Source organism: Oryx dammah, unplaced genomic scaffold (assembly GCF_014754425.2).
Source record: "Oryx dammah isolate SB20612 unplaced genomic scaffold, SCBI_Odam_1.1 HiC_scaffold_27, whole genome shotgun sequence".
NCBI lineage: Eukaryota > Metazoa > Chordata > Mammalia > Artiodactyla > Bovidae > Oryx > Oryx dammah.
Window position 1 is genome coordinate 7,873,987 of NW_024070211.1, and position 22,525 is coordinate 7,896,511.

At 36.8% G+C, this 22,525-nt stretch overlaps 1 protein-coding gene across 1 annotated transcript in view; it reads left to right on the forward strand.

The window, feature by feature from the left end:
• Nucleotides 1-22,292, forward strand: part of CLIC4 (chloride intracellular channel 4) — a 78,514-nt gene extending 56,222 nt beyond the window's left edge. Inside the window, exons 4-6 of the mRNA XM_040229677.1 lie at nucleotides 2,996-3,102; nucleotides 17,442-17,623; nucleotides 18,803-22,292. Coding sequence (XP_040085611.1) covers nucleotides 2,996-3,102; nucleotides 17,442-17,623; nucleotides 18,803-18,967 — 454 coding nt within the window. The 3' untranslated portion in view covers nucleotides 18,968-22,292. The remainder of the gene's footprint in view (nucleotides 1-2,995; nucleotides 3,103-17,441; nucleotides 17,624-18,802) is intronic.
• The last annotated feature ends 233 nt before the right edge of the window (nucleotides 22,293-22,525 follow it).

Consider the following 22,525-nt stretch of genomic DNA (forward strand, 5'->3'; position numbering starts at 1 on the left):
ACCCTCCACCCCGACCCCCACCAAAAGCTTTTTAAAAACTTTGAAATTTGGGTTTTTAACTGCAGCAGGCTTGTATACTTGGCCCACTTACTGATAAAAGAAGAGAAGGCTAGAGGAAGCTAGGTGATTTTGGAGAAAAGTTCTATAAACTGTTGTTAAGCCTTTTTTCTTTCTTTCCTTCTTTTTAAAGAGAAATAACAGTGAAACTTGAATTTACAGGAGTAATTTAATAGACTTGTATAACCACCCTTTATTCTCATGTTAACACAAGAAAGGAGAAAATGTCTGAGATTTTTCTTAAAGGATGGAAATATTCTTAGCTAGTCTACCATAAATACTAGTCAGGATGTGATACAGGATGTAAAAAAGGACTGATCTTAAAGTTTCAATGCCCTGGATGTGCATGTCTGTTCTGTGGTTGACACATAGCCTTTTATTAATCATTTACTTTTGTTAAATGTTAAAGTAAATGTTCATAATAGTTGAAAGGTATTGCTTAGTCAAGCAGTTTGCCAATACTTCTACTAATGAATTATTAAAATCCAGTGTTTGGGGGAAATGCAAAATAGTTGACAACTGATTTTGGACCTAATGGTTTAGTATTTGATTTATCTTTTTGAACTTGATCTGTAATAAAACAAAAACAACAGCACTGGACTTGGGAACAGGAGATGTGAGTTTGATGATACTTTTATTTAGTCCAATGATTTGAGGGTAACTGTGTAAGTTTTCTGAAATATAATTTCCTTTTAGCAAAATGAGAGATTGAGGTTGAGTGGTCTCTTGTACCTATAGTATTGTATGCATTAAATTAATAATACAAGTTTAATTGTTTGTCTTGGAGAAGAATAGGGCATGTTTAACCTGTTTTAGAGAACAGTAGTTTTTTGTTTTTTTAAAAGAGTTATATAGTATCTGTTTCCATGTAATAAAGGATATGCTGATTGCAAGTCCTACGTTTTTATCTACTCATTAAAATAGGTCTCTGGTAAGTATGATTCTGTGTGTTTGTCTTTATAACCCCAGTACTTAGTACAACTTCTGATACATACCTAATTATTAGAATAAGTAAATATATGCATAAAATGAATATATAAATAATCTATAATTCAAATCTATTTCCCTGTAAGGTACTTTGAGAATTATGAAGTTTACTTCATTAGAAAAAGTAGGTACTCTTAAATATTGGTTGGGGAAAAGAAGAGTAAATTTGGAAACTTGGCTAGAGGAAGACGTAGGTGTACTGAAGAGGCGCTTTTGTTTCTTGCACTATATTTTCTTTGGAATGAGTCAATGAAGGTACTGTATTATAAGTGGTGGAAATATTTAAACTACAGGCTGGTTATTTTTCATAGTCAAGGGAAATCCAGGGATGTTGAAGCTGGAATTAACTGTTTCAGCTCAGGCAGGGGGGAAAAAAAGGAGAGAGATTGATAAAGTTTTCTGTAGTTAACAGGAAAAAAACCATGTTATATATGTATATATATAAACACACACATCACACACATATATAATATACATATACATACACTCAGGTGAAATTTATTTACTGTAATCATTCACTGAAAAGCTCATTATGTAGTTAATTTAACTTCTAATTATAAAGAACCTTTCAAGCTTAAAAATAGATATTAAAAAGGAAATAACTTGAGCATATAGGTATTCAATAGATATTTTATATTCTCCTTCCCAGTATAGTACTATGTCTAATTTAGAAGATATCTTTTCTTGAATTTAAAATGGTAAACATGAAAAATATGAATATAAAAACTAGCCTGAAACTACAACTTTCAACTGGACTAAATTTTTTTCCTAAAAAATTTTTGTTTTCAATTTAAAGAAAAGTGGTAAGAAAGCATCTTAAAATGTATGAATAAATCTGAATAGCTAGTTCAATGTAAGATTTTTTTTTCTGTAGTTTTACTGCCCCAGTCCATTTTCCAGGGAAGTTTTGCAGGGCTTTTAGGAAAAGAACAATCTTTCCTAAGGTGGTGCTAAGAGTCTGAATTTCTCTAGTTCTGACGAGTTGCTGCAAACTCTCCTGAAGGGAGAAGTAAAGAATTGGGCTTTTTCATGTGTATTTTCCAATTTAAGGAAGAAATAAAAATTAAGTATGTGTATTTGAAATTCAAGTGTATAAAATACATGTGTGTGTGTCTTTTTAAAAAAGCTGTTGTGTCATGAAATGTCTCTTCTCAAAGTAGAAAGACTTTGTAATAACACAACAGAGCACTTGTTAGCAAAATTCTGATGTCTTATTTTTCTGTTGCTCAGTGTCACCCTTACAGCATTTCGTATATGGGAAGTTTCGGAAAATCCTGAATGTAGGGCTAAAGTGAATGATTGGCCTCCTGCTGTTCTTGTCCTTGACCTAAATTTGGCCAGTCCAGATTCTTTTCGTACTGCCAGGGTTCTGTGGCACTGTTGTACACGGCTGGCTCAGTGCATGGCATACCAAAGATGTCTGTTTGGCATTCCTATCTGAGAAAGCTCTGCAGTTGAAATGTGGCTAGTGCAACTGAGGAAATGAGTTTTAACTTTATTATGATTAATTTAGATTCTTATTTGGATAGCCTCAAGTCGCTAACGGCTACCATATTGGACAGTTCAGATATATAATATCTCCGTCAGCACAGAAAGTTCTCTTGGACAGTTCTGCTATAGAGTTCTCCTACTAAGACGCCCATTGGCTTGGCACCACTCTCTGAACAAGTAGAATGTTTTCCCAGAATTTTAATTTATAAAATGGAGATGGGGTGCGGATGCCCTTTGGATGCCAAGAATACTAATATGCGAACAAAAGCACTGTGCAGGACTTTGTTTCCTAAGGAAAAAGCACATCTTAAAAATACTGTGGAAAGCTGATGATGGCATTTCTTAGAGTGATAACTGTTAAAAGACGTCTAGTAACTGCTAGCACAATGGTTTGATTGAGAGGATTTATGCTAATGTATCTTTGGAGGCTCTATAATCCATTATTACATTTTTCATTTAGGTACTTAAAGCTTTCACCAAAACACCCAGAATCAAATACTGCTGGAATGGACATCTTTGCCAAATTCTCTGCATATATCAAGAACTCAAGGCCAGAGGCTAATGAAGGTAAAAAAAAAAAAAAACAACAACAAGTGATTGAATTAGCAGTGTAGAACCAGTTCCTCCCACCTACCCCCCAAAAAACTTCCAAAACTAAACAAAAACAGGAACAAAGATCAGAATACCCTATTATGACAATGATTATAAATGATTACTTTGGAGGCCATTCCTTAAAGTATTAAAAATTAGCTTTCAGAGTTGATCAGAGATTTGATAATAAACCAGAGTAAGTCCTTAAATTGTTCTTTTTCTCTGTTTCTTGTTGATTAACTGTGCCTAGCATAAAGTGGGTGTGTGATTAAATGTTTATTGAATGAATTTGTTCTTATATTCTTCTGAGAAGTTACCATGAAGGGAGCTATACAGAAAATTACAGTGTCTCAGAAACAATGGATTGGGTGGTTGTAGTGGTTAGAATAGATTGATAAAGCTTAATTTAAACTGTTACTGAAGCTTTTGTTTATTGTTGGGTGCCAGGAACCTAAAGTCAGCCTGGGTGGATTTTTGTGCTAATTACCCTTATGAGCAGTTTTTGAACTTGCTCTAAGAGAGCATTTGGACACACCAGCCTTGCAAAGATCTCTGTATCCTAAAACTAAGGTTTTCTCTTCAAGTCCTATTTTCCTGGTGAGAGTGGTTTGTGTAGTACAGATGCTACCTCCTTCTTTTATTTATTAAAGGACACTGTCTTATCATTTCATTTAGCAAACTTACATATAGTAAAAGGGAAGTCTCTTTAGAAGAGGTCCCATTGAATGAACCTTGTCCTAACTACACCGTTCAGTTTCTTCCCCTTTTCTTCTCTTTGGGATGTTAAACATTGTTCTTTTTGCCAAAAACTATATATAGAGAGCATTTAGTTCAGTTCAGTTCAGTCTCTTAGTCATGTCCGACTCTTTGCAACCCCATGAATCACAGCACACCAGGCCTCCCTGTCCATCACCAACTCCCGGAGTTCACTCAAACTCACGTCCATCGAGTCAGTAATGCCACCCAGCCATCTCATCCTCTGTCATCCCCTTCTCTTCCTGCCCCCAATCCCTCCCAGCATCAGAGTCTTTGCCAGTGAGTCAACTCTTCGCATGAGGTGGCCAAAGTACTGGAGTTTCAGCTTTAGCATCATTCCTTCCAAAGAAATCCCAGGGCTGATCTCCTTCAGAATGAACTGGTTGGATCTCCTTGCAGTCCAAGGGACTCTCAAGAGTCTTCTCCAACACCACAGTTCAAAAGCATCAATTCTTTGGCGCTCAGCTTAGTTCACAGTCCAACTCTCGCATCCAGGAAAACCATAGCCTTGACTAGACGGACCTTTGTCGGCAAAGTAATGTCTCTGCTTTTGAATATGCTGTCTAGGTTGGTCATAACTTTTCTTCCAAGAAGTAAGCGTCTTTTAATTTCTTGGCTGCAGTCACCATCTGTAGTGATTTTGGAGCCCTGAAAAATAGTCTGTCAGTGTTTCCATTGTTTCCCCATCCATTTGCCATGAAGTGATGGAACCAGATGCCATGATCTTCGTTTTCTGAATGTTGAGCTTTAAGCCAACTTTTTCACTCTCCTCTTTCACTTTCATCAAGAGGCTTTTTAGTTCCATTAGTGTTTAATTAAAAGTAACAGTAATTACCAAAGAGCCAGTTCCTAAAGACTATAACCCGTCATAATTTTAGACTGTTCGGTAGCTTGGGTGGGGTTCTTTGGGTGGAGTTTATGGCTGAAAATGAGCAAGAATACCAAAGGGAAAAAATATCTCAGTGCCAGTTGAGCAAGAATAAACATCTTTTAAAAAGTTGACACATTTGCAGATTTCCTTCTGTTATTTCAGTGGGTAGATTTCCAAGCTATTCAGGCTTTTAAAAATTACTATTAAATTTTTAAATTGCAGCATTTTACAATTTAGTGTGGAATTTCAGTGGTTTCTGGAATGATATTCACTGCATGAAATCGTGTTTCTGTAGGGAAGGGGAAAACTTTAGTGCTTAGGCCTGTCTTACATCTATTAAATGTGTTTCAGTAGCTGCCATAGCTAGGGAGCAATTTCCCTCAGTAATTGTCTTTTTTTTTTTTTTCCAACTAATGGTTCTGCATGAGTCTTATACACTCAGTAAACAGTGCATTGGGGCCCCTCCCATCCATAGAGAGTACCTCTTCTCTGTTATACCTTCCTTCCTGCAGGGGACTGTTCTCTGTACACCCAGATGTTCTTGCTGAACATCTTCTATGAACTATCTTAGTTAAAGTCATATGTTTTTATTTCTCAGTGTAGCTCTTGGAAACTAGAGGGCAGTTGAAATTTCTATTGATGCTTGGTAAAGAGGAGAGGGAAATAAAATGTGTCTGCTTTAAACAAAATTGCTTTGAGGGATGGGAATGGGGGAGGAGACTAGGGGAGAAAGTGACTCACTTAAGTATAACTTTGTATTCTATTTTTTCCTATCAGTTTGTTCCTGTCTTAAGTAGCCACCTACATTTACTGTCCTTCGAATGCTGTAACCAGTAAGAACAACATAATGGATTAAAGCACGCATAACTTAGAAGCCTTTTTATATTAAATTACCTATTGGTAAATAAGAATTCCAGTTGCCAAGCAACTTCCCCCCACACTGCCATGAGACTTTAGAAAACAGTATTCCAAATCACTTTGGAGCTTAATGGGTCTCCCTTGTGTATATTTGTTGCAAGTCTTTTATCTGTCTGTTTAGTACAATTAAATACCTTAAATAAGCCTTAATGATCTACCTCCTTATTCTCCCCAAAATAAACAGCCTACATACACATTGATAGATTTTTCATTTTACATGGTAAATTAGAGTAGGCAAGTCTTTGATTGGTTTTAAAAACGTATTAAATATTTCAAAAAATCCAGTGTGTTTGGACAATTTTAAGGCCTTTTAAGACCTCCTCCTATCTGTGTAAGGGATTAGATGTTTGGATGCATTAGCAGTTGGGCTAGTGAAACAGAAGGGCCAATGCTTATATCAGGGTACAGAGTAAACAAAAAAGATTTAGAGAATAAAATAAAAGGAAACAGATTATACATAAACCTTTAGTGACATGTCTAAGGTGACTGAGAGTAACTGTGTTTCCTTTTGAAACATTAAAGGAGAAATTAATGGGTAATTACTTTTATGGGATGGATTACATATGACCTGTCCCAGATCTCACACTTTTTTTTCAATTATATGATTTCATTAATTTATATACTTTATTAAGTAACTCATAGATAATTTGTTAGTTTGTTGATGTTTATAATATTCTTAAGAGGTCAGTGAATTTAGCAGTGATGAAATCTGCCATTATATCCTCAGAGGCATACTCCATAATGTCTCAATTTCCATTTTTAAATGGAGGCAAGGAATCTTTAGGTTCTGATTAGTTTCTTTTTATTCGAGGTTTATTATCCCTCTCTATTTACCTCCTCTTGCGCTGCCTGCCCTCTGCAAAAAAGTGTGTGAAATCAGAGGATGATTGTCCATCATTGTAGTAGTGAAGTTGTATTGGGTATTTAATTGTGATTAAGTGAACTCCGGGAGTTGGTGATGGACAGGGAGGCCTGGCGTGCTGCGATTCATGGGGTTGCAAAGAGTCAGACACAACTGAGCGACCAAACTGAACTGAACTGAAGTACTTAATACCTCTGTTTTCTGCCAACATGTTACCAGACCTTTAAAAATTGCTTGTGTAAGATTACCTCTTTATTAAAACTAGCAGTAGCTTTAAAATAGTTTTATTGATGTAAATGCACATAATTTTTTTCTTCACTGAAAATTATATTCTTTTTCTGTAACAGAAATTGTCTTGTTATAGTTAATGAATTCTGCCTTGTTCTTACTCATTCAAATTACACAATTCATAGAGTAATGCATGCTTATTGAAGAAGTTAAAATAGTACAGAAATTAATAAAACTTCAGTGTCCTTTTTGAGTCGTATCATATAACCTGTTCCCCAACAGTTAGGATGTCTCCTTCTTTTTTCTGTGCACACACATTGTACTTAAATGTGTGTGTGTGTGTATGTGTGTGTGTATATGTGTGTGTGTATATATGTGTGTGTGTATATGTATATGTGTGTGTATATGTATATGTGTGTGTATGTATGTGTGTGTATGTGTGTGTGTGTATATACATACAGCAGTTGTCTTTATCATGTATTACATGGTAGAAATACTTCCATTTCAAAGTGTAGCTCTACCTCACTTTAAGAAATGCTGCTTAATATTCCATAATATGGATTTTTTAGTTAACTGTTTCACTACTGACATTTAGATTGCCTCAAGTTTTTCATTATGACAAACTATGCTGCCACTGATGTCCTTGTGCTAGATTTCAAATAGGTCAAAGATTTTGTTCTCCAAAGACTATACCAGTTTATCATCCCACCGTGAAGGTATTCATTTCCCCACACTTCTGATCCTGGTGTGTTTGTGTGTTTGTGAGAGTGTTTGTTAACATTTTGATTTTTCACAATTAAATTTAAAAATGATTTGTATAGCCTCTGTTGTACCTAGTAATTTTTTTTTTTTGAGAACTTTTGAAATACCTTGTTAGAGATACAGCATTAGTACAGTAGAGGTATTAGAGAATAATAGTGCTTGTTATTAGTTACAGAAGACAAGGAGCTTAAAAAAGGAGTTACGTTCTTTTTTTAAATATAAATTTATTTTAATTGGAGGCTAATTACTTTACAATATTGTATTGGTTTTGCCATACATCAACTTGAAAGGAGTTACTTTCTGACGGCCTGCTACTGCCTTCTAGTGGTTAATCTTGAGATTTTCATCTTAACCAATTTCAAATTCCTTTGTGATGGTTTGTCTTCAAAACTTTATTATGTTTATTAAATGATGTTCTTTAGCTCTCGTTACCTCATTTTGTAGTTCTTGTTACCTCATTTTTCATTGTTATCGATTCCTTATATTCTTACATAAAAATTGTATCAAACTAATTCATCCTTCTTTGTTTTCATTAATACACCCTTTATTCCGGCATTCTTAACTATGAAAAATCACTAACACTGGCCGAGTACAGCAAGTTGACTTCATTGCAGGTATTTTGCTAAGTCCAAAATAACAGGGCAGCAATTGTAATGTTCTGTTAGCCTCTGAATTTTAGTGCCTTACAGCTACAAATGTAAACGTTGTACGTTATAAACCTTGTAAATTTAGGATATTTTATTTTTATTTTGGATACTTTTGAGAATTAATTCAGGAAAAGGATTTATTTAGAGCAGATCAGAGATCATAAAGTTTCTCAGACTGGTCACGCCACTCAAGTGCTCTTTAAGACATTATTTCAGTGTTTGAATTCAGTATTATCTTCCTTGTAGGCCACAATCCTGTTCATTGTAATCTGATCAAAGAACAAGTCCTTGTATCTAATGTGTATTTATTCTGTATTCACTGCTTTTGACAGAAGCATATTGAATCTTCAAAAGTGAAAGCAAGCACTTCCAAGTATTTTATTTTTGCCTCAAGATTTGACACTTATATTTACAGCCCTGGATCCATATCAGGGCTTCCCTGATAACTCAGTTGATAAAGAATCCACTTGCTATGCAGGAGATCCTGGTTCGATTCCTGGATCAGGAAGATCTGCTGGATCCATATACTTGCTAACCAGTCAGCTTTTTCTTACTGCCTCCTCTATGAGCCTCTGAAATTTACAGTTCACTTTATAATATCAAGGAGTTGTAACAAGTCAAATTCTAAGATGTCAGATCTCCTTTCTTTGATGTTGAGAAAGGGCAAATTCTCTTCTCCTTTATCTCAGTATCTATAAGATAGGATAATATCTACTTTATGTCCTTTGGCTGCTCTGAGAATCAGTTCTCTTAACATATGTTCATCAAGTTTTTCAACTGAACAATAAGAAAGTAATAATTTTTTTTATTTATGAATTTTAAATGGTAAAGGCAAAATAGACATTTTCAAATAAACAGAAACCAAACATTCATGTTAGCAGACTCATACTAAATGAAATACTACTAAAAGTAGCTTTTTCAGGCAGAAGGAAAATGATTTCAAATGAATACCCAGAGATGTAGGAAGGAAGAGAAACCAAAAAGTAGTACAAATATATTACAAAATATAAATGAATACTATCTGTATAGAACAGTAATAACTTATGAGATTTAAAATATATGTCAAATTAATACAAAAAACAATAGTAGCATGTGAGTGAAGTGAAGTCACTCAGTTGTGTCTGACTCTTTGCAACCTCATGGACTGTATAGTCCATAGAATTCTCCAGGCCAGAATACTGGAGTGGGTAACCTTTTCTTTCTCCAGGGGATCTTCCCAACCTAGGGATCGAACCCAGGTATCCTGCATTGCACGTGGGTTCTTTACCAGCTGAGCCACAAGGGAAGCCCAGGTGAGATAAGAAGGAAATTAAATACAATTAGCGTGTTCTAGGGCTCTTGTATTATCCTGGAAATGGTAAAAATTATAATTAAGCTTTAGTAAGTTAAGGAAACATTCTAGCCAAAAAAATGTGTAATACACGAGTAGAGGGAGAAATGAATAGTAATTTTTTTTTAAATTAATCCAAAAGAAGGCAAGAAAGAAGAGAACAAGAATAGGCGAATAGAAAACAAATGTACGATGGCAGTTCTAAACCAAAGTTTGCTTAGATGTAAATGATTCAGATACTCCCAAGTAGAAAATAAAATTTGCTAACAGGATTAAAAATAGTTGTTTTTGTACAGAAGAAATACTCCCCCTTCACACACATTTGAAATACACACAGATAGATAGACAGACATATCATCAGACCCCGGAAAGCTGAATGTAACAGTGTAAATACTAACCAAAAGAAAGATGGTAAAGCTATATAGACATTGCACAAAGTAGACTTTGAGGAAAGAAGCATTGCTAGAGATAATGAAACATGTTTCACAATGATTTAAAAAGATCAACCCACCAAGAAAATAAAATAACTCTAGATTTATATTTATAAATAAATTCACTACCCTGGCCTGGAGAATTCCGTGGACTGTATAGCCCATGGGATCGCAGTTGGACATGACTGAGCTTTCACCCTCAAAATATATAAACCAGATTGACAGAGCTAAAAGAGAAATAAACTAATCCACAATCTTGGTGGGAGATCTTAACTCAGCAGCAGTTAGTAACTGTTAGAGTCTGCCAAAAAGAAAAATGCAGTGAGAATATAGAAGAATAAGACAGTAAACAAGTTTAATCTCACTGATACTATAATCTTACAGTACCCCCAAACTACAGAATATACCCTTGTTTTTCAAATGCACATGGAACACAAAATTGACTGTAAAGCTGACGTGTGTGTGTGCGTAGTCAGCTAGTCAGGTCTGACTCTTTGTGACCCCGTGGACTATAGCCTGCCGGGCTCCTCTGTCTATGGGGATTCTCCAGGTGAGAATACTGGAGTGTGTTGCCATGCCCTTCTCGAGGGGATCTTCCCAACCCAGGAATCGAACCCAGGTCTCCCACACTGCAGACAGATTCTTTACTACTTGAGCCACTCAGTTCAGTTCAGTTCAGTTGTTCAGTCGTGTCTGACCCTTTGCGACCCCATGAACTGCAGCATGCAGGCCTCCCTATCCATCACCAACTCCTGGAGTTTACTCAAACTCATGTCCATTGAGTCGGTGATGCCATCCAACCATCTCATCCTCTGTCGCCCCCTTCTTCTCCCACCTCAGTCTTTCCCAGCATCAGGGTCTTTTCCAGTGAGTCAGTTCTTCACATCAGGTGGCCAATGTATTGGAGTTTCAGCTTCAGCATCAGTCCTTCCAGTGAACACTCAGGATTGATTTCCTTTAGGATGGACAGGTTGGATCGCCTTGCAGTCCAAGGGACTCTCAAGAATCTCCGACACTGCAGTTTAAAAGCATCAATTCTTTGGCGCTCAGCTTAGTTCACAGTCCAACTCTCTACTTACCTGACTACTGAAAAACCGGTTATAGCTTTGACTTGATGGACCTTTGTTGGCAAAGTAATGTCTCTGCTTTTCAATATGCTGTCTAGGTTGGTTGTAACTTTTCTGCCAAGGAGCAAGCATCTTAATTTCATGTCTGCAGTCACCATCTGCAATGATTTTGGAGCCCCAAAAAAAGTTTGTCAGTGTTTCCATTGTTTCCCCATCCATTTGCCATAAAGTGATGGGACCAGATGCCATGATCTTCGTTTTCTGAATGTTGAGCTTTAAGCCAACTTTTTCACTCTCCTCTTTCACTTTCATCAAGAGGCTCTTTAGTTCCTCTTCACTTTCTGCCATAAGGGTGGTGTCATCTGTATATCTGAGGTTATTGATATTTCTCCTGGCAATCTTGATTCCGTCTTGCTCTTTTCCAGCCCAGCATTTCTCAGGATGTACTCTGCATATAAGTTAAATAAACAGGGTGACAATATATAGCCTTGACTTACTCCTTTCCTGGTTTGGAGCCAGTCTGTTGTTCCTTGTCCAGTTCTAACTGTTCCTTCCTGACCTGCATACAGATCTCTCAAGAGGCAGGTCAGGTGATCTGGTATTCTGAGCCACTAGGGAAGCCCGTAAAGCTGAACCATAAAGCAAATCTGAAAAATTTTCCAAAAGAAATTGACATCGTATCAACCACAAAGAAAATAAGCTAGATATTGGTAGCAAAAGTATAGCTAGAAAATTTCTACATGTTTGAAAAATAAGCAGTGTCTTTCTGAATAACCTATGGGTTGAAGAATAACATGATGAAAATATACCCCGTCTACATTTATATGCTATCATTTGGGCTTCCCAGGTGGTCCTAGTGGTAAAGAATCCACCTGCCAGTGCAGGAGACACAAGAGATGCAGGTTCAACCCCTGGGTTGGGAAGATCCCCTGGAGTAGGAAGTAACCACCCATTCTAGTATTCTTGTCTGGAAAATTCTATGGACAGAGGAGCCTGGCAGGCTACAGTGTATGGGGCCGTAAAGAGTCTGACAAAACAGTGCACACACACACACACAAAGCTTCATTTAGAGGAAAATTTATGGCTCTAAATGCGTATATTAGAAAGAAAGAGCTAAAAATTGGTAGCCTTAAAGTGTCCACCTCAGGAATTTAGTTAGGTCAGCAAGAAACCCAAGAAAGTAAAAGGAAGGAGATACTCAAAGAGTAGAATTTTATGAAATAGAAAACAACTAGGACAGGATTAGCAAAACTAAAAGTCCTTTGAAAAGTATAAGAAAATTGATGAATTCTTCACAGGAAAAATCAAGATAAGTAAAAGAAGGTAATAACCAGTATTAGCGATGAAAGGGAATTACTACAGATCTTACATTTAAATGATTTGGGAAGGATATTATGAAAATGTTTATGTTTATAAATTTGAAAACACTATTTCATAAATTTACAGAGAGTACCGTTTAAGAAAATTGTTACAAGAAGTGATTCAAGATGTGAATTGTCTTATATCTGTAATTAAAAACCGTCTCACAAAGATGGCTTCACTGATGAACTCTTCTAAGTGTTTGGGGAAGATGTAACATCAGTTTGCATATACTCTTCCAGGAAACAGAAAAGAGGAAATACTTCCCAGGTGGCTTTTTGAGGTCAAACGATACAAAACCATCAAAAGGAAGGAGTCTTTCAGGCCAGTCTCTCTCAAACATAGTCGTAAAAGGCTAAAACAAAATATGCCAGATCCAGCAATATGATAAAAGATAATACATAAAGTTGAGTTGAGTTTAATTCAGGAATGGAAGATTGGACATTCAAAAAATATATATTCAAATTGTCACAATAATAGAATACAAGAGAAAAATTATGATATTATTTGAATTGATGCAGAAAAAGTACTTGATAAAATTTAATACTTATTAAAATGTTTATTTTTAAAAAATAAACTATATATAGCAAGGAATTTCCTTAATCTGACAGAGAATCCACAGAAAAGTCATACTTTATAGAGAAATAGTGAAAGATTTCCTCTTCAAACCAAAACTAGAAAACAATGCTATTGCCACCACTTCTATTTAGCATCGTATTGGTGGTTTTGACCAGTATAATAGGCAAGAAAAAGTAATGAATTATATGAGACTTGTGAAAGAAGGGATAAATTTGTCATTATTCTTAATAATCGAAAATGTAGAAAATCCAAAGTAATCTACAGACAAACCCTAAGAATTAAAAAAAAGTGAATTATCAGAGTGATTACATATGAAGCTATTATAAAAGTCAGTTTTATTATTTGTGCCTGCTAGCAAGAAGCAATAGAAAATGTGATAAAAATATTTATACAATAAAAAATATCAGATATTTAGGAATAAACAACAAAAATGGACAAGACTTCTGCATAGAAAACATAGAAGAAATCTCTTTTAATTTCATAAAATTGAATAAAATTTTTTAAAAATGATATTCATAGATTGGGACACTCAGAATTATAAAGATGCCAGTTCTCAAATTGAAGTTGTGTTGAACCTAAAAAGTTCAACAGTGTGTGTGTGTGCACGCACGTGCTTACACACATGTAAATTAACATGCTAATTCTACAGTTTATTAGGGAAATGTAAGGAGCCAGGAATAGCCAAGATGATCTTGAAGAAAGATGTGTCTGAAAACTTATACTGCCTGATGTCAGGATGTGTTGTAAAGGTACAGTAGCTAAAACAGTGTGGTATTAACAAAGGATAGACAAATAGAACAACAAAACAGAATACAAAGTCAAAAAACATCCCTCTATACACAATCAATTCTAAGTGGATTAGAGATATAAATATACCTGGTAAAATATCTTCCAGAAGATAACGGAGAATAGCTTCATAATTTGGGTTTAGATAACCAAGGCAAACCATTCAATATCACAGTAATCCAAGTCTATGCCTCAACCAGTAATGCTGAAGAAGCTGAAGGTGAACGATTCTGTGAGGACCTTCTAGAACTAACACCAAAAAAAGATGTCGTTTTCATCATAGGGGACTGGAATGCAAAAGTTGGAAGTCAAGAGATTCCTGGAGTAACAGGCAAGTTTGGCCTTAGAATACAAAATGAAGCAGGGCAAAGGCTAACAGTTTTGCCAACAGAACACACTAGTCATAGCAAGCACCCTCTTCCAACAACACAAGAGAGGACTCTACACATGGACATCACCAGATGGTCAATACCGAAATCAAATTGATTATATTCTTTGTAGCTGAAGATGGAGAAGTCTGTACAGTCAGCAAAAACAAGACCAGGAGCTGATTGTGGCTCAGATCATGAACTCCTTAATGCCAAATTGAGACTTAGTGGTTTTCAGGTATGACCTGAATCAAATCCCTTATGATTGATTATACAGTTCAGTTCAGTTCAGTCGCTCAGTTGTGTCCGACTCTTTGCGACCCCATGAATCACAGTACGCCAGGCCTCCCTGTCTATCACCAACTCCCAGAGCTCACTCAAACTCACGTCCATCGAGTCGGTGATGCCATCCAGCCATCTCATCCTCTGTCGTCCCCTTCTCCTCCTGCCCCCAATCCCTCTCAGCATCAGATTCTTTTCCAGTGAGTCAACTCTTCGCATGAGGTGGCTGAAGTACTGGAGTTTCAGCTTTAGCATCATTCCTTCCAAAGAACACCCAGGACTGATCTCCTTTAGAATGGACTAGTTGGATCTCCTTGCAGTCCAAGGGACTCTCAAGAGTCTTCTCCAACACCACAGTTCAAAGTGACAAATAGATTCAAGGAATTAGATCTGATAGAGTGCATGAAGAACTATGGACAGAGGTTCATGACATTGTACAGGAGGCAGTGATCAAGACCATCTCCAAGAAAAAGAAATGCAAAAACGCAAAATGGTTGTCTGAGGAGGCCTTACATATAGCTGAGAAAAGAAGAGAAGAGAAAGGCAAAGGAAAAAAGGAAAGATACACCCATTTGAATGCAAAGTTCCAAAGAATAACAAGGAGAGGGATAAGGTCTTCCTCAGTGATCAATGTGAAGAAATAGAGGAAAACAGAATGGGAAAGACTAAAGATCTCTTCAAGAAAATTCAGAGATACTAAAGGAACATTTCATGCAAAGTCGGGCACAATAAAGGACAAATGGTATGGACGTAACAGAAGCAGAAGATATTAAGAAAAGGTGGCAAGAATACACAGAAATATCTTAATGACCCAGATGACCATGATGATCACTCACCTAGAGCCAGACATCCTGGAATGTGAAGTCAAGTGGGCCTTAGGAAGCATCACTACAAATGAAGCTAGTGGAGGTGATGGAATTCCAGTTGAGCTATTTCAAATCCTAAAAGATGATGCTGTGAAAGTGCTACACTCAATATGCCAGCAAATTTGGAAAACTCAGCAGTGGCCACAGGACCAGAAAAGGTCAGTTTTCATTCCAATCCCAAGGAAAGGTAATGCCAAAGAATGCTCAAACTACTGCACAGTTGCACTCATCTCACATGCTAGTAAAGTAATGCTCAAAATTCTCCAAGCCAGGCTTCAACAGTATGTGAACTGTGAACTTCCAGATATTCAAGCTGGATTTAGAAAAGGCAAAGGAGCCAGAGATCAAATTGCCATCCTCCACTGGATCATTGAAAAAGCAAGATAATTCCAGAAAAAGATCTGCTTTATTGACTACGCCAAAACCTTTGACTGTGTGGATCACAACAAACTGTGGAAAATTCTGAAAGACATGGGAATACCAGAGCACCTTACCTGCCTCCTGAGAAATCTGTATGCAGGTCAAGAAGCAACAGTTAGAACTGGACATGGAACAATGGACTGGTTCCAAATTGGGAAAGGAGTACATCACGGATGTATATTGTCACCCTGCTTATTTAACTTAGATGCAGAGTACATCATGCAAAATGCCAGGCTGGATGAAGCACAAGCTGGAATCAAGATTGCTGGGAGAAATATCAATAACCTCAGATGTGCAGATGACACTATCCTTATGGCAGAAAGCAAAGAGGATTGAAGAGCTTCTTGATGAAAGTGAAAGAGGAGAGCTTAAAGCTCAACATTCAGAAAACTAAAATCATGGCATCTGGTCCCATCACTTCATGGCAAATGGATGGGAAACAATGAAAACAGTGACAGACTTTTTATTTTGGGGGCTCTAAAATCACTGCAGATGGTGACTGCAGCTATGAAATTAGCCATGAAATTTTGCTCCTTGGAAGAAAAGTTATGACCAACCTAGACAGCATATTAAAAAGCAGAGACATTGCTTTGCCAACAAAGGTCCGTCTAGTCAAAGCTATGGTTTTTCCAGTAGTCATGTATGGATGTGAGAGTTGGACCATAAAGAAAGCTGAGTGCCAAGGAATTGATGCTTTTGAACAGTGGTCTTGTAGAAGACTCTTGAGAGTCCCTTGGACGGCAAGGAGATCCAACAAGTTCCTAAAGGAAATAGTCCTGAATATTCACTGGAAGGACTGATGCTGAAGCTGAAACTCCAATACTTTGGTCACCTGATGCGAAGGGCTGACTCATTGGTAAAGACCCTGATGCTGGGAAAGACTGAAGCCAGGAGGAGAAGGGGCTGACAGAGGATGAGATGATTGGATGGCAGATCCGACGTAGTGAATAGACGACAACAAAATCTATTTTGCTGAAAGTGAAGTCGCTCAGTCGTGTCCGACTCTTTGCGACCCCATAGACTGTAACCCACCAGGCTCCTCCGTCCATGGGATTTTCCAGGCAAGAGTACTGGAGTGGGGTGCCATTTCCTTCTCCCGAGGATCTTCCCGACCCAGGGATCGAACCCGGGTCCCCTGCCTTGCAGGCAGACGCTTTACCGTCTGAGGCACCAGGGAGACCTGAAGAGGGCTCCAGTTCAGTATTGTAGATTGAACTCTAATCTGACCTCTGTTTTTCATGTTATTATAAAATAGTGCTGTTTTTGGCTTCTTGTGTATATTAAGGCAGTGCAGAAACTTCAGGCTTCTCTACTTGAATTGGTGTTTCTTAACACATTTCATGGATAGAAATCCAAATATTTTTATAGGAGCAGGATTTAAAATTGAGGGCAAGAATCTCTGTCTCAGCAAGACTTTGTTCCCTATGTTTGAAATAATAGGTTTGTCTTTTCTCACCCATTGTTTTTTTGTTTTATTTTCTGGTTTAGACATCTGTGTTGGGCCATGATGCGTTTGTATATGGGGCATTTAGTTATTAACAAATGTTTATAGATGACACTATCTGAAATCATCATACTTGCTTTTATATTTATCTGTAGTTTTACCTGTAAATTTGTCTCATCTCTCTCCCCCAAGTGAATAAATAAGCTCCAGGAGAGTAGGAACCTTGTCTGTTTTGTACCCCAGTGTCAGAGAGACCAGTTACTGACTGAAGGAGTAACACTTCTAGACTTTGGGGGTTGGGTGGTTTTCCTTCTTATAGCATTTCCATCTTTCTTTCAGCTTTGGAGCGGGGTCTCTTGAAAACACTGCAGAAACTAGATGAATATCTGAATTCTCCCCTCCCTGATGAAATTGATGAGAATAGTATGGAGGACATTAAGTTTTCCACACGTAAATTTCTGGATGGCAATGAAATGACACTAGCTGACTGCAACCTGCTGCCCAAGCTGCACATTGTCAAGGTAGGCCTGCAGGATGTGGGGTCATGTTGCTATTGAACCTGATACCTTTTTACGAAGACAGGACTCCCCCTGTGTGTAAAATTTGGCTGATATTCCGACACTCACTATTTAGAACCTCCAAACAGTGTAACTTAATGTTGTCTAGGCAATAGGTGAAACACCCTAAGATGTATTAAATAGAAAATTGTGTATTAAAATCAATGCCTATGAGAAATGGAAATTTTTTTTTTCTATGACTGCATAAAAATTCAAGGTAACTTTAAAGTGCTTGCTACACTTCCATACAGCATCAAACTTTGTTCTTTGATCACCTGCCTTTTTCTTTTCAAGGCAGAAAATATTTATTGAGCGTTTATTGTGTGAATACATTTACTGGGTTTCCCAGGTAACACTAGTGGGGAGACATAAGAGACCTGGGTTCGATCCCTGAGTTGGGAAGATCCCCTGGAGGCGGGCATGGCAACCCATTCCAGTATTCTTGCCTGGAGAATCCTATGGACAGAGGAGCCTGGCGGGCTGTGGTCCAGAGAGTCACAAGGAGTCGGACTCCTGAGCGACTAACACAAGTGACAGTGTGTGAAACTCTATGTTGTGCACTAAAGATCAAGGTCAAGAAAGACAGATCTCGACTAGTGTGTATGTTTGCAGCGGTATCTTTTTCGATCCATCTCTCAGAATAATGGAAATAAAAACAAGAATAAACAAATGGGACCTACCTAAACTCAAAAACTTTTGCACAGCAAAGGAAACAAACAAAGTGAAAAGACAACCCACAGATTGGGAGAAAATATTTGCAAACGATGTGACTGGCAGGAGATTAGTCTCCACAATTTACAAACATCTCATGATTTTTAACAACATCAAAACAACCCAGTCAAAAAATGGGCCGAAGACCTAAACTAGTGTGTATGTTTTAAAGTATTTATCCAGTGATTACACGTGACTGTTTCTCTTGTTGGTAGAGGCAGGCGTTTGCAGTCACCACCACACTTCGGAATCTCTGGTGTAGTTTGCGGTCCTTATCATTATTTTAAATGTCTAGTTATAATGAAGGGGACAGACTTCAAATAGAGGCAGTTTTGAGAGGTTCGCAGAGTTAATTTGCCCTAAAATCAGATACATGTCTGGTTTATAAGACATGGCATATAAACACTAACTTCTGATCTCTTTGTATTTCAGGTGGTGGCGAAAAAATACCGCAACTTTGATATTCCGAAAGGAATGACTGGCATCTGGAGATACCTAAGTAATGCCTACAGTAGGGATGAGTTCACCAACACGTGCCCCAGTGATAAGGAGGTTGAAATAGCATACAGTGATGTAGCCAAGAGACTTACCAAATAAAAGAGCACTTACGAGAGAAACGTCTTCACATCTTCCCCTGACTAAGAACATACTTTTCCTAACAGACTGCTCCTCTTCCTAGAAAGTAGAAACTTCATTTGGCACGAACATGCAGTTATTCCAGATTAGGATAAAGGATAGAAAAGGTATAGTAGCTGTCTTGAAATATGTATACTCCTAAGCAGCAGTATTTTAAAATTCCTTTACCCTGCCTGTATCCCCTAGCCCACATCCTCCTCTCCTCCAGTTTGGAGCACCCCATCACAAACTTTTACTTTACCAGTAGTTTAAAGGCAGTTTGCCATCTCTCTGGAGCCTTCATCACTGGAGTCCATTCACTGTGTATCGATGACAGAACTTTTGAGGTGCACTGTTCAACTGTTAAAATAGTAACCGTAAAAAAAAAAAAAAATTAGTAACCATGACCCCTTCAGTCAGGCCCAAACTGGTGCATAATGCATGGTACAAGGAATATTTACATAGTTTTGGAATTTTACAATATTTAGTAAGAGTATATGAAAGGATTGCTACTGTATCAACATATTCTATTTCAATTTAGTCTATCCTGGATATGTACTATAAGGATGTTACCACCCGAGAAGAGTGCTTTCTACCGAAAGTCAGTGCAGATTTTGTTATTTTACTTTGTACATGGATTTTTACTTTTGCCGAAAAGCATTTTTCTTTCATACTAATGATAACATCTGACACTACTTAGAAGCTGAAAGTTTAGAGGGAAGGATGGTATTTTCAAGATCTTCTCAAGCATATTATGAATATAAGAGAAACCAATGGGCACCTGATACACTCAGTCTAAAGATGTTACTGGTTATATGTATTTTGTCCAGTGCCATTCATTTGGAACATTATTGCTTTCTTCCTATATTTTAAAAGTGCTCTTTTTTAAGTTAAGCATCAGCCTTGCTGTCTGTAGATCTTCTGAGTAACATTACGTAAACTGATACTTCGTTCATTTAGCTCTAGCAGTACAATGATTAGTAATGTAAAAGTTAACCTAAGGAATGTAGCATGGGTTTGTCAACATACCAAGTAGAGTTTTGTTTATAAAGCATATTTAATGTGGGTAATCTAAAGAGTGCATATACATCCTATGTTAAAAACAAGATAAAACAGGTTATTATTCCACCCCATTTACGGTTAGACTTAGGCAGACGATGGATCACTCCTTTTGGACTAAATTATAGTTGTGATGGTGACTTAATATTTACTGCAGTTTTGCCTAATCTCAATCATTGCATTTCCTTCCATTAAATTTTTCTGAAGCTTCATTGAGGAATAGCACTCTGCATGTTTGTTTCTTAAACTGAAGTCCTAAACCAGGAATTTTTTGTGTTGTAACAAGGGAGGATAAACTTGATGAAAATAAAAGTTTGCTAAGTATTTATTCACTTAAGAAAGAAAAAAATCACTTTCTGTGTACTACTCCAAAGACTGTGGTTGTGACTATAGTAATGTTTTTGGTCATTTTTATACCTAATTTGTTTAAGAAGTGCTATTTCTCATAGGCTGTTTTTGGAAATTTTAAGTATATTGCTTTAAAATAGCAATGTTTTTTTCCCTATGATATGCTAACATTTAGTAAACACTGGCTTTATGGAAGCAGCCTGATTTTTTATAAGCATTATGCATTTATTTAAATCTATCAGTAATTAGCTTGGTGTAGAAAGATAAGAAAAACTCCATATTGTATCCATTTGGCTCAGGGAGATTTCTTTGCTCTACCTTTTTTAGAACTCCTTATTGCTGAACAAAGTTAGGGTACCCACCATTTTGTAATAAAGTATTGGACGATGACTTATCTTGTTCCAGGAAGAAGCACTATCAGGTTATATGTTGAGAAATTCTATGGCATCAGCTTCCGTGGGTGAATTGTGCCACCTCTGCACCAGTACACAGACAGCCGTCTTCACTTTTCACTTACTTTTATAATAGGACTAACTTGGTGTCAGTTATTGAATCTTGCCTCATAGCTTAAAGCCTAATTCAGGCGAAGCAGGGCGTCTGTTTCAAGTGAATGGTGGACTAAGTGATGCAGAGTAGAGGGCTAATGAGGAAGGAGCTACAGTCCTCAAAACAGGGATGAAAAACACATTCTGAAATTCAGTTGTGAAGAGTTTGCCACTTTGGATATTTATTCTCTTCTTTTTAAAAAATGTACCCCATGATTACACGTGGCTGTCTCTCTAGATATCCAAGGAAGGGAGGGTCTTTCTGCTATAACTCTGATGAAGGCAGAGTTGTGTTTCTGTAGAAAGACAGATCTTATTACTTTATCAGGAAAGTTAGTCAGATGAGATTGAGATTGGCAAATGGACAAAAGCTAGTAAAAAAAGATGATCCTAGAACATACCTCTTTTACCCCATCTTAGATTTGTGGAAAAATCATAGCTTACAATCTTGGGAGATTTGGGATATGAAACTTTTCATGGTGGTTCCTGTAGTGTATGGGCTGATGTGATAGAAATGAGCTGATGTTGTTTCTGTAACTACTGAACCATTCCTCCCTTCATTTAAACCCCTTTTGTTTCACTTAAGATAAGAGTCTGAATGGAAGATCTTACAGTTTCCAAGGGATTCTGAGAAATTTTCTGTTCAGCATTTGGAAGGCTGTCTACTATTTCAGTTGATATAAATTCCCCCTTTTAAAAAAAATACAGACATGGACTTTCTGTATAGTTCTGTTATTTTCTTTTACCAAGATTGTTGACTTTTGTGATAAAATTCATACCAGATTTTATTTCTTGGTAACGTCGGCTTATACAACTATCTTTAAACCCTTGAGCAATCTGTATACAATGAAGAGGTTTCTGACATTTACTCTTACACTCATTTGTTTGACTTTAGAATTTAGGCACATTTACTTCTGTTGTTTTGAGTCTCTTTAGAGCTGTGTGTAGATAGCTTTTATTTCTGTGCATTTAAAATAATCCATTTAGAAAATACGTGGTAAAAATGAGAAGAAATAGAAATGTATTTTTTCATGAACGTTTTGATACACATTTCATCAAATTTATTGATTAACCAATTTCTTACACTGATTATAATCGGTATTTGATTCAAAGAGAGGGAAGCATTCATTATTATACTATATCATCATTTTTATTCCATCCTTTACAAATTACCAAGGTTGGGGCTGTCAAAGTTATACTTTTATTATGGAAAAAAATTTCAACTCCCCCAAATCATAATGTTGAACAGAATTGAAGTATTTTTTTAAATTACTTGAAAATGAAAGCTTATTATAAAATGCTTGTATTTTCTTTTCTCTCTCTGGAACCAGTATATTGCTGGCAGCTATTGTATTAAAAAATAAAGTATATTTTCACTATCATAAAAGGTTCTTTTTTCCCCCCCTCATGAAAATAAATAACAATTTGGGGTAAAAGTGTTTATTTGAGACTATCTTTGTTTTTCTTGAGGGGGCAGTTCAGCCCATTTAATAGATTAAAGGGAAAAACCATATGATCATCTCAGTAGATGCATAAAATAACTTACAAAAACTTTCACGGTACCCATTCTTAGCAAAACGGGATCAAA